The sequence below is a fragment of the Buteo buteo genome, chromosome 12, assembly GCF_964188355.1.
Source record: "Buteo buteo chromosome 12, bButBut1.hap1.1, whole genome shotgun sequence".
NCBI lineage: Eukaryota > Metazoa > Chordata > Aves > Accipitriformes > Accipitridae > Buteo > Buteo buteo.
The window spans coordinates 24,929,435-24,942,230 of NC_134182.1; the positions used below are offsets into that span (position 1 = coordinate 24,929,435).

General features: G+C 36.0%; 1 protein-coding gene across 1 annotated transcript in view; it reads left to right on the forward strand.

Annotated features, from left to right (window-relative positions):
• Positions 1 to 12,796, forward strand: part of CRIM1 (cysteine rich transmembrane BMP regulator 1) — a 203,928-nt gene that overhangs the window by 97,664 nt on the left and 93,468 nt on the right. The window contains exon 4 of the mRNA XM_075043079.1: positions 2,407 to 2,527. Within this exon, the coding sequence (XP_074899180.1) occupies positions 2,407 to 2,527 (121 nt within the window). The remainder of the gene's footprint in view (positions 1 to 2,406; positions 2,528 to 12,796) is intronic.

Below are 12,796 nucleotides of genomic sequence, written 5' to 3' on the forward strand. Positions count from 1 at the left end.
TCCATGATGAATAATGTAATAATAAAAATCTCCCAATTTGGAGAGAAGTCTGGGGTGCAGTATGAGTGTGGATTATAAAATTCTGCAGTTGGTGGATGAGCTCGGTGCATACCCTTTGTTCACCAAATCCTACTAATCCTTACAAGAATTGGAGGGTGCTCTGGTACTAGTAAGAGATCAGGTTAAAATAAATAGAAATGGGTAAGTAAAACAGGGGAACCACTGACTACAGCTGCTTAATTACATGAGAATTTTCTATTTGAATGCACTTGCTTTGGCGTTTGTTTGTAATTTTTCTCAGGTTTGTACTGTTTTTTAATAAAGAAGGACTGCTTGGGCTGCTTTTCAGTGTTAGTGAGCCATGGACTAGCACACTATAGCCACTGGAAAGAATTTGAACTACTTAAGAAGAAAGAGCACCTTACTTGAGACATGGTGGCGTGATTAGGGAATTTCCTTGTGGTTTTTTTTTTCTTTCGTTGTCATTGCTGATATATGGAAAGATAGACAGAGAAATAGCTGTGCAATAGCAGCTTATTGCTAGAACTTGTAGGCTGTTTTTTCCCAGACTGCTTACCTGGGGAGAAGGCGGAGGGGACCTTGAATCCAGGGAGGTAGAAAGGTTAGTAGTTTAATTTCAGGAAACTGGACATTGGTAGTTACTTGGTACAACAGAATCATGCAAATTGTATTGGTCGCGTTGGGCCATACTGACAAGCTCACGATTCTCAATGCCTGTTGTGATAATGGAGGAACTAGATGAATATTTCTTACAGAAGAGCTGTCTCAAATGTGTTATTTGTTAATAAAATGGAACATAAAACTCTACAGTTTTTTTAAGTGAAATATTATGAAATTAAGTATTCCTGTCTTAAAGGCAAACAGGTATATTTGTGTGTTTACGAAGAGATATAAAAGTTAATTTGATGATTGCTACTATCAAGATGAGTAACTGGAATCTTTTTATTTAACTTCAGTAACTTTCTGCATTGCTCCACAAAATGGGCTTTTATTAAATTTGTGCATTTCTCAGTGAGAACTTCTTGAACTTGTCAGGTTGCTTTTATTTAGCAGATTGCTCCGTTTCCCAAATAACTGGAAAAAGGCAGATTCTGAATATGGCTTACACAGAGGATACGGATATGCACATACTCATGTACTTTGAAAGTTAATGGTCTTGAGGACAAACCTACTGGTCCTAACCTTGATGAGCTGCAAACTGGTTTCACTGAACTTGTGTTTTCATTTAAATGCTTAATGAGATACACTAAGTAGATGTAATTCTGAGACTGATGTCTCATTATGACCGATTGAATTATTATTGCTGTGTACCTCTGTGGATCAAGACTGAAAAATGTAGGGCTAGGAAGACAGAAAATGGGACTTTGAAAAGTATCAGCTCTTGCAAGAAGTGTGGTGTAGCATTGCCACGGTGCTTTAACACTGCAGTAAGCAGTCGTAATAGTGTCAATACTGAAGTGAAGTTTAATCAGTAATCAGGGATATTGTACTGTATAATTTTCAGTCTGATAACATTCTGTTCATCCTGCCTACTCAGTAGGTAGCTTATTTCTTTAAAGAGGGAACCATGTTTTATTCTGTACTTCCTTAGTATAATTATGATAAGAGATAGCAAATAGATAAAGCCTGAGCTGGTATTGTTTGTTAACATGAGAGATTTAGGACCAAATAAGATAAAAATGTGTTTCATCTTTCCTGAGTATAACTCATAGGATTAAATGTATATTCAGCCTGATTTTTTTTTTTTCATTTCTAAGCACTTATTGCTTTCTAAAAAGCATCAGTCAGTCTTACTAGTTATGTGGAATTCTTCATCTCATTAATGCAGATAGATTTGGTAATTTGCATTTCATTTTTGCCATATATAAACACCTAAACAACTCAACCTAATGGAGTAATCCTTAAAAATGTAGTTTACATGTGCAGGCATAAATTGACAGCGTATCTTTAATATTTTTTTTTATTTCCTATAACCCTAGTATTTTACTGTTTAAACAGACTTTAATCAAGAAAAAAATTAAACAATGAATTGTTTACTGTTTTAAAAGCTGTGGGGAAAATATATTCTCAGTAACCTAGTATCTTTCTAGTAACTAATATTATTCACAGGTGTAATGATTGTTTAAGGCTGCCTGTCTAACTTTTAGAAATTTTTTATTAACAAGTATTAGCTTAGCTTCTTCCCTAGTCAATAGTTTAAAAAAATGAATCCTAAAGAGAAAGGAAGTCTTTTTGTAATGTTACCTACCAAGCATGCATTCACTAGATAATTTTTCTGACTTAAATTAAAAGGCCGATGCATAACTGGTTGCTTATGATGAAGTAATTTGCAAAAAGCTTCTAAAGCATGAGTAAAAGGAATTTTCTTTTCCCCTTCCTCTGTAGTGTTCAGTGTGGATTGCAGCACAGTCGAATGTCCTCCTGTTCAACAAGTTGTTTGCCCACTGGATAGCTATGAAACCCAAGTCAGGCTGACGGCTGATGGCTGCTGTACCCTGCCCACAAGGTTGGTGTCTTGATGGCTGAGTATTTTTAACTTGTTCTCTACAATTCAAGTACTATAAATACAAAATAATAATGCATACTTCTGTGGCAATAAATGTTAATACAGAATAAAAGATATGTGAAGTAGGTTAAAGGTATATCAGGCTAATACAAATACAAAATCTATCTTTTTGAAGCAGAAAAAAATTCTTCTCAATGCAAATGCATGAAGCTGATTTTTGCTAAAATTGAGAGATTTGTGCCTCTAGATTGATTTTCAGTGTATTCAATTAATTGTACAAAAGTAAAGTCTTTTGAGAAAGTTTTGAAGGTCTTTGTAAGGAATTAAATGATGGAGATGGCAGAAGACATGCTCGAGAAAATTTTGCCTAGTTAGAGAAAATTTTTTTTTTTTGTATGTGGAAGACCACTGTAAGAAGCTGAAAGACAGTGGCTATCTGGAACAGTAAGGAGACAGAAATTTCAAGTACTCACTTCCATTTTACTTCTGTTATTTTTCAAGTAGGTATAATTTATTACAACTCAGAAAAATAAGACAATTTGGAGTTGGTTTTGTTCCAAAGTTCTGCACAACTGTTTCAACTTCTGTTTTTACAACAGACTTCCCAAAAACCAATTCAGCAATATGCCCAATAAATACGAATTCAAGCAAAAAGTACTATCAATGAAAATATTTTACACAAAAAAGAAAGTATTTCTTGTAGATGTAGCTAGTAGGTTTATTTGGTATAAAGGTCTTCGCACCATACAATATTGCCATATTCTCAACCCCTTGTGAGATTGTAAAGGAGTGATAAACTTGCAAAGAATTCAGAAAGTAGAAAATGGCAAAGGTTGTGTAATGAATCAGGGGTCTTCCATGTTGGGTACCCTTTGGGTAGACATGTAATATGGTGACTTCTTTACAACTGTTGTTTCCGTGAAATATGAGGGTCTCTTATTGAATGGAGAGTTAAAAACACATCTATTTAAAAACAAATTACAAATTAAGGCAGAAAGAGATGTGAAGAACTTCATATAGTGCAGTAATCCTGTCTATTAAAATTTGAAAATATATTTCTAAATTGATAAATTTTATTTGTAATTGTAGAATACATGTAGTAGTCTGCTGCTTAAAAAATACTTCTTATTCAGTGAATGCTACAAATGTTCTTTCATTCAGAGTTGTTTTCTTTTTTTGTTTTCTGAATTTTGGACCAGAACGTGGTATGGATTCTCAGTATCCTCCCTTTATTCTTTAACATATTCTTATTAACCTTCCTAAGAATTACGATAACTTAGTATTAGTTGAGAGCTGACCTGGCTAGTTGGGATTGCACAGGAGGCTGTAGATTTTAAGCAGTCATCGTACTTGCATTGCTGCCAGTACAGCTCAGCATGTTCAAGACAACTAGAATAAAATGCTACTAAGGACTGTGTTTGGAAAGATACAGTCAAAGTAGTAATCTCAGATTAAAATTTCATAAATTTCTAGTTTAGATTAACACCCAAACATTGACACAATAGAAAACTTAGATTAACGGTAGATTTTTACTTCCAAATTTGTTTCAACTTGCTGGATTAAAAAGTGATATATAGGCCAAATTATTTTTGTTTCCCAAAAGTAAAATTGTGTTCTATTTTTCTGCAATCTAATGTAAGTTGTGGTTTGATTTTTCTATTGCTTGGGTGAAGGGAATGAAAAATACCCACTTTATTCTTTGTAGATGGTAACTTCAGTGTTCCTTCCATCAGGGAACATAGAGTACCAAGAAAGTAAAACTTCATTTACTTCAGAGAAATGACCAGTTTGAAATATTTTCTATTTCTAGCACACACAAGGGAACTGATCTTAAATAAAACACCTAGTGCAAACATATCCATGACAGAATCTTTTTCTTTCTTTGATAATGTTTAAAAATATAACCAGTTGGTTTGCTGTGTATTAACTGTAACTGATGTCTGAAGCATACTTGTACATGTGCGTGGTACTTGAGTGACAAAGCCAGTATTCTCAGCTCCTGCACACAAAGACCCCAATTGTACAAGCAGGCTTAGAGTGTGTGAATTATTAGATAATTGTGAATTGCACTGAAACCTCTTGGAAATCAGATTGCTGTGCATTACTGGGATCAGCGTTTAACAAGGGATTAGAGCTGGGATAGGTAAGTTCTTAGCTCCTGGAGTCTTATGATCGGATCTCGAGATGGGTTGTGTTAATATCTCTGTCCTCCTTGATGTGTAAAACTGAACACACACCCCCACCCCCACCCATAATTAGCATAACCTAGTCTGTCTGCAGGCAGGTTGAAACAATTATAGGTATCTTGCACTTCTCCATTAATTTTTAATTTTGTGGCTTGGTCCATGTTGCTGTATATAGTTATTACATGGGTTGCTAGATTTTTGGATTGCCTTAATTCAGCAAAAGCAATAATGCATTTTTTAGTAGAGTTAGGTAAGAAGGAAAAAAGAAAAGCTGAATCTGGCAGCAATAAGATTGTATAGATGCTTTACATGTTGTGTGCCTGCTAGAAATGTACTTAGTTATTTAGATTTTAATATACTGCTATGCTTCTTAAGGAAAACAGTGCCATAGTCATCATTCATGTGCTGTAGGTAAAGAGATTACTTGAAGAGGGGAAAAAAGGAACATAGACATGGGGATAATCAGGAGAGAAAGATTAGAAGAAGGTTAGAGGGAAGAGAAGTATACGTAAGAAAAGAGAGAGAGCAGAAAGGGAAGCTAAGTTCAGTTACAACATGAAAGTCAAACCATTTGAATTCGGGTTCAATGTTTCCTCATATTTAAGGAAACATTGGAGCTTTATGTTTGAAGACAGGGTCTCTATTCCACATGAGACTTGCATTTCAAAACTATAGAAAAAGTCAGATAAAGTGCAGATTTATGGATGACTGAATCTACACTGTGAAAAGGGGATGGTTTTCCTTAATTCTGGATTTTCTTACTAAACTCATGATGAAATATTAACATTGCATTGATTGTGCTTCAGTTTAGAATCGCCTAAATCCATAGCGTATCTCTCTTTAATCATTAAGTTCAAAAGAAGTGGCACTGTATGTTTTAATGTACATTTGAGAATAATTTATTGAAAGCAGAGATAGTGTTTCATAAGGTCTCAATCTTTAGACTTCATGGAACTATTTTTGTTAAGATTATGGACTTTTTCAAGAAATTAAAATTACTTGTTCCATTTACTGCCACTAAAATAAAGGCTTTAATGCTAGCAGAACTGGAGAGCGGTCAAGGAGAGTATCATGGTTAAGGATGAATGGTGTATCACTGTATCTGTTAACAAGTAGCTGACAACTTCAAATGCAGCAGGAGCAGATTGACATCTGTCCCACATCTTGTTCTTAGCTGGTTTCTTGTATGTAATATGCTAGGAAAACAGAGATCCTTAGATCTGCAGTTAAGTTGGCATTTGTTTTATGAGTGAGCTCTTGAATGCATATTCATAATATTGAAAACTCCTCTACCAATGCCAGGGGAAATGTGGGAATAGTAAACAAACATCTAATGCTGTAAGTTCTTGTACTTGTGTTCAGAGTTTACATTTAGTTTCACACTGATCTCTAATGCGATGGTTCAAACAGAACAGCTTACTGATTGGCGTTGATATCAAAATACTGATTGCTTCAGCTTTCATCAGACTGTCATGAGACACTTAGCTTAAACTTCCAGCTATTATGTTAGGAAAGCTAAATGATATATCTGTCTCTGGTCTTGGTAAAGATGCTCACTTCTCCAAGGAGCTTATCAAATAAAAATGTGTTAGAGCATGTTATCATGATTTTATTAATATAAGTTTGTCGTCTTCTATTACAAAGTTAAATGAAGAGATGATCAGTATGAAGTGTACAGAATCTGTTATCTTTGGGTGTTTCCAGTGTTCGTTGTGAATGAATTTTCTTCAAATTTTCAGATTCCTTTGAGAGTTTATTTGTAAGTGTAAAAATCTTTATCAAAATCTGTTTATTTCTATGAAGAATGAACTGTAACAACAGGAGCTGATTTCAGTGATTAGTTTTGGCTTATATCTTTATTGCTCACATGGTTTTGTACATTTTTCATAGGATTATATACAAGGGAGTAAATGGCATGTTAGGATAGCTTTGCACCAAGTACTTTTGGATTATCTTTTTTTCTTTCTGGCTGCTCTCTTTATTAGAATAATTTGGAAGTTTATTCTTTACTAGTTCTCTGCTTCTTGCTCTAGTTCTATACCCCTGCTTCTGTGCTCTTTTCCCTTCCACCAGTTTCCATTTTCCCTGCTGTCACCTGTTACAAATCTGGTAACTTCAAGATTCATTCAGTGCTCTGTTATTTCAGAGATTCTGCCCTGCCCACCCTCCCTTCCCCTCCCCACCCTGCGCTCCAGCTATTCTTGGTCAGTCTTTCAATAAAACCAGCTAAACTAAGAAAATTCTAGAGAACTAGAAAGGTGTCAGTACTGTGCCAATGTTAAAAAGAACAAAAACTAAGTAATTAAAGTCTGATTATCTTGATATCAATTTTGAGAAAAATAGTGGGAAAACTGATTAGAGGATTGAATTGAGGATTAAAGGACGTAATTATAGCTAAAAGCAACCAATGTTGCTTTGACAGAAGCAATTTTATGAAACTTGATTTTGTCTTTTGAAGATGCTAAGCTTGCCTTAAAAACCTGACGATCAGAGTGACTTCCTTCTCAGTTTGTCTACTGTAGTGCCAGTCCTTTTCCTTTTTAAAAAAAAAAACAAAAAACAAAAAAAAAAAAAAACAAAAAAACAAAAAACAACAAAAAAAAACCCACCCCACCAAAAAAAACCCAACCAAACAAACAAAAAGACCCCAAATGCACAAACAGAAAAACCCCCAAACTGAAACAAAACTAGGACTTTTTAATTAATATTGTCTGACAGGGTGTACTCTATAGAATGGAAATATATCTCCGTCCTCAAACTACTTAACATTGAAGAGGAACATTTCCCACAGCCCTCTTCCCTCAGACTTTGGAGGTGACTCAGCCTTGATGAGTCAGCGTTATGGTCCTTTACCTCCTGAGATGAACTCCTGCAGCATGAACATGCTGGATTTGAATATCTTGCTGATAATACAAAATATAATAATATCCTTCTGAGAAGAGAGAAGCATCCAGGGGTGTGTTCGCTAAATCTCAGTAACAAGTTTGCTTGACATGCTTATTTAAAAAGCTCACACCATAAGCCTGAATATGTTCTAGATTAGAAAAAGTTCAGAAGTAGTTGATATATGTTTATCAAAATCTCCAATAGGTTATTTTCTGAGTCTTAGCTTTAAAAAAGCAGTTTCAAGGTTGATGTGGTGGGAGGAGGAGGGGAAGAAACACATGTAAACGAAGCGTAACAGAGGAAGATAAGTAACAGAGACAGAAACTTTGAGCAGTGAACTGCTTAATAAATCTAAATGAAACAGGAATACAAGTCGTGATCACTATTTAATATGTTAGAAAAATGAAGAGGAGTTTTTTACAGATAAAATCTTGCAAGATTGGACCCCAAAAGGCTTGGGCTTGAGGGATGAGCAAATGGAAGCTCTGAATCGGAGCATTTCACTATCACTTAGTTACAGATAGCTGGATGGCATTGCAAATGCAAAACTCTCAATGAGCTCAAGTACTGTGGAGGAGTAGGATTACAGGTTTATTGTTTAGAAGAAAACCTCTGAAAAAGTTTCTCAAATTAATTAGTCGTAGAACTCTTTTTCCTTGTTTGAATAGTCTTTTCTCTGTTGGTTTTTCTTTATATGTGGCTAAAATGTCTCAATCTGGGGCTGCTGTGAATGGCAATGCCACGGTTTGGTCTGCAGTATGGTAAGGAAGTGAAATGTACTTGACCAGCAAAAGTGTTAGTTCTCTGGATGATATAGTAAAATATTGTTTTACATTGTAATCACCTACTCAGTCCTGTTGGAGGGTCGGAGGGGCAATTTATATGTGCATTTTGTTTTCCCCAAACATAAAGCTTTGCTTAGAAAACAGCCCAGCTATGCAACCCCCCCCCCCAGCCCCCAGTTCTTAAATACTTATTCATTTTCTTGAGCTGTATAAAAATATAATACTTTGATGTAGTAGCAAATAATTTATTTACCCAAGGTTTATGTTAAGCTATATTTGGATAGGAATTGAATACAACTTAGAACAGTACAAAACCAGATTTTATTGTCGTATTTAATTAAGAAAATTACCTTTCAAGGAATGAAATAGTAGGCAAAAGAGTAAATTTACAAAAACATGCTTCCCTTTCGGAATAATCTATTAAATTAAGAAAACACTCTTTTGTATCTGTTCTGTACTAAGATATTTTTAACATGAGTGTGCTGCATTTAGCAGTTCTAAAGACATTAAGAAATCATAGCAGTTTATATTAGAGAGTCTTTAAATTTTGCATACCATTACTGAATTGTTTTTGATTCCAAACAAAGAAATTACCTGTTCTTTTATTTGTAGTCTTTTGTTTCTAATAAAACTTTTTGCTGTCTTAGGCAGACTGTAGATGCCACTTGAAAAATTCATCATTAGCACTTTCACTTTTTCAGAAGACTTGTAGATATCCATTAAGTCAACTATGCTGTCCTTTCATGTTAGTGAACTGAAACAGAGGTCCTGTGGCAGCTGTTTATGCAAAAAATCACATGCCTTCAGAGGTCATTTAAATGTATTTATTATTTTGTTATCCTTCTAGATTACTTTGCCCAGTAAGCAATTGTTTTTAATGTACTTTATCCCCTTTTATGACACTTGGACCTGTTGTCATTGTATCATCTGTTGTGTCTGCAGCCTGTCATGGCATTAGACCTACCAGCCGATATTCTGTAATTCATGTTACAACAGTGTCTAGGGAATCTAGTGGCAGCTACACATAAGCCAGCACAGTTCTTTTCTTCTCATTTTATGGCAGCCACCAGAATCATAATTGGGAAGTCTATAGTTGTAAGCTCTCTTTTAAGCTATTACCAATTTATATTTGCATTATATTTGAGAGTACCCATACACAGCTAGTTGGATAATGTTTTTCTTCCAATACCATCTGTAGAGGTATTACCTTTGCATCTATCCTACTCAAAAGGAGGGGTAGTGTACACCCTTTCTGTTCATTGTTCTTAGCTGCTTGGCTGGGCCAGATCTTTTCTACGTCGTTCCTTATCAAAATATGACATGATTCTTGCATGGTTTTCTAGATTCTTTTTTTAGGTCTTTCCTGTATTTGGAAGGCCTTAATTCTATGATACATTGTTTGAGTGTTCAGTGCAGGATTCACCACTTCTTTTTTTTTTCCCCAACCTTCTTTACAGCGCAGTCATGATTTCCCAGGAGGTACAATTTTTTCTCTTTCCCCCCTGTACCAGTCACCTCTCCTAAGCAATTTTTGCTGGTACAGAGGTCTCCCTTGTATTGGTTCTAGAATTTTAGATCCTTCTCCTCCACCCACCTCATCCTCAAGAAATGGTATCCCAGAGAAAATGGTTGTAGATCCCATTTTTTGTTAAAGGAAAGTTTAGCTGGAACTGGTAAGACCAAATACAAATCCAAGCACCTGTATCTTCCTGAGATTTCTATTCAGGGCTTGACTTCTAGTAACCTGGGTAGCTGGACCAAAGATCTAACAAAAGCATGTTAAGGGTTCTGCAGAAGCTTTACTATTCCTTCAGTTCTTTCATCAGCGTCTTAGAAACTCTGGTTTCTAGCTGTCATGGCCAACTTCCTCAAGTTGTTCCTCCTGTAGTCTAACTCTAGTAGACCACCTGGCCATCTCAAGTACATCTGTACCATCCAGTACCATGGTGTAACACTTGGTGTTGAATTGGAGACTCTGTTCCTTACTGAAGAGGAGGGGTTTGTATTGAAGGAAAGGTCTACATTGATGCCAGTTGAACCCATCCCATGTCAAGCTCAGGCTTGTAATAGGGTTTTGTTTGTTTTAACAGTTGATGAAAAGGCTAAGTAGAACACTGCAATTTTGTGAAGTTTCATAATATCTGGAAATAAGTGTTTAGGCATTTTCATGTGTTTTAGTCTTTAAAGAGAAATCCTCAAAATTTAGGAAACAGCAAATAGTTTTCCCAGGAAAACCATTTTTCTTCATTCAGGTCTGCTAAGTGAGAAAGTGGTATTCAGTCCTGTTTACAGACTGCACTGTACCGAATATCCACAAAGAACAAAGATAAAAGGGCACTTGTGTGACCTCTATAGGTGAACCATGCTCCATGTCCATCTTCTTCATGTTGGTTTTCCAGGAGATATAATGAATTGCTGAATTCAAAGTTCAGGCAGTCCCCTTCTTCCTGCTTTACTACAGCTGCCTCAGCAATTCCTAGATGTTCTCAGTGTGATGATAGTTATTGTTGCCTTGGCATCCAGCCTCACGATGTGGGTTGTTTTGGCAAGTAACCATATTTTCCTGAAGTCCACAAATGAGAAAAAGATAAGTTTTTTGGGTTTGGGTGGTTTTGGGGTTTAGTTTAGGTTTGTTATGTTTTGTTTTTAAAGCCATCCCAATAAAACTTGGAACAGAAGCTCTTAAAACACAAGCATTTCTGGAGCCTGATGGCTGACTTCTGACTGTCAGAGACCTCTAACAAAGAGAGGAAACATGAGAACATTTTCAGAAGAAATAGAAAGTAAACCTTCTGCAGCAGAAGCTGTAAGATGTTGTAAATATAGGGGTCCCTGCTTGCATCTTTTATAAGATCAGCTTTTTGCACCTTGTCCTGGTTTCAGCTGGGATAGAGTTAACTGTCTTCCTAGTAGCTGGTACAGTGCTGTGTTTTGAGTTCAGTATGTGAAGAATGTTGATAACACTGATGTTTTCAGTTGTTGCTCAGTAGTGTTTAGACTATAGTCAAGGATTTTTCAGCTTCTCATGCCCAGCCAGGGCACCTGACCCAAACTGGCCAACAGGGTATTCCATACCATGGGACGTCCCATCTAGTTTAGGAACTGGGAAGGGGGGGCAGGGAATCGCCGCTGGGGGACTGGCTGGGTGTCGGTCGGCGGGTGGTGAGCAATTGCCCTGCGCATCATTTGTATATTCCAATCCTTTTATTACTACTGTTGTCATTTTATTAGTGTTATCATTATCATGATTAGTTTCTTCTTTTCTGTTCTATTAAACCGTTCTTATCTCAACCCAGGAGTTTTACTTCTTTTCCCGATTTTCTCCCCCATCCCACTGGATGTGGGGGGAGTGAGTGAGCAGCTGTGTGGTGCTTAGTTGCTGGCTGGGGTTAAACCACGACACACCTGTATTGTATAAGTTAAAAATACACATCCATGCTCTTCCACCAACTCCTAGGGAGTATTGAATTGCGAAACCTTTCAAGACAATGCTGCCTAAAGGAAGGAGCACATTACTCATAAGTAAAAAAACCCCAGCATTTGGACAGGCGGAAAAAGTATTGATCATAGTTATGCAAGCACCTTCCTTTTTTTATCTATGAGTTTTTATGGAAAAGTATATGTAGTACTTTAATCTGACCATGTGCTGTATTAATGGTATATTTACTCATTCATTGTTAAGAAGAAATTTTAACTCAGATAAATGAAATTAACTCTTAATTTTATCTACTTTTAGATGGTGTTTTATGCTTGGAAGTAGTATGAGGTTGTAGTGTCTATAGAATTCGGGTTTGTTTTCATTCATGAAAAACAAGCTGGTGTTTGAACTCTTTTGATTTATAATAAGCTGGTAGACATATCTTTCTGTTAGAAATTTTTGCGTTTGGTTGTCAATCTAAGAATCACTCTGAATGTTGCTCTCCCTCCTCCCTGCAAGACTTTCCACTCTATTTTGTTCCATTTCTTCTACTTAATCAGCTCTTAACTTGTTTGGAAATTGTATAGGTGATTTAGTTCAGAATAATTTCTGATCAGAACAGGCAAATTGCTGTTTCTATCACAGAGATCAGTAATGTCTTTGATGGTTGTCTTCAAACTCACAACTGCACAGATGCCTAGGGAGACCCACGTACATAATAAAGCAATAAAATTATCCCTTGGATGCTTGCATTTTAGAAGGGAAGTAGACATGAGAATTTCCCAGCAGTTTCCAACTGTACTCGGAGCAGATGATAATATTAGCATTACTGAGGTTATATCAAAAGATTTTGAAGTTGTTTCCTCCAGAAAATAGCAGGAAACATTGTGTTAGACTTCAGCAGCCACAAATCACTGTTTCCTTTTTTCCTTCTTAAATTATTTAATATTTTAAAAGTGGAACTGAAGATTATGGACTGTTTTAAAATAGTAAG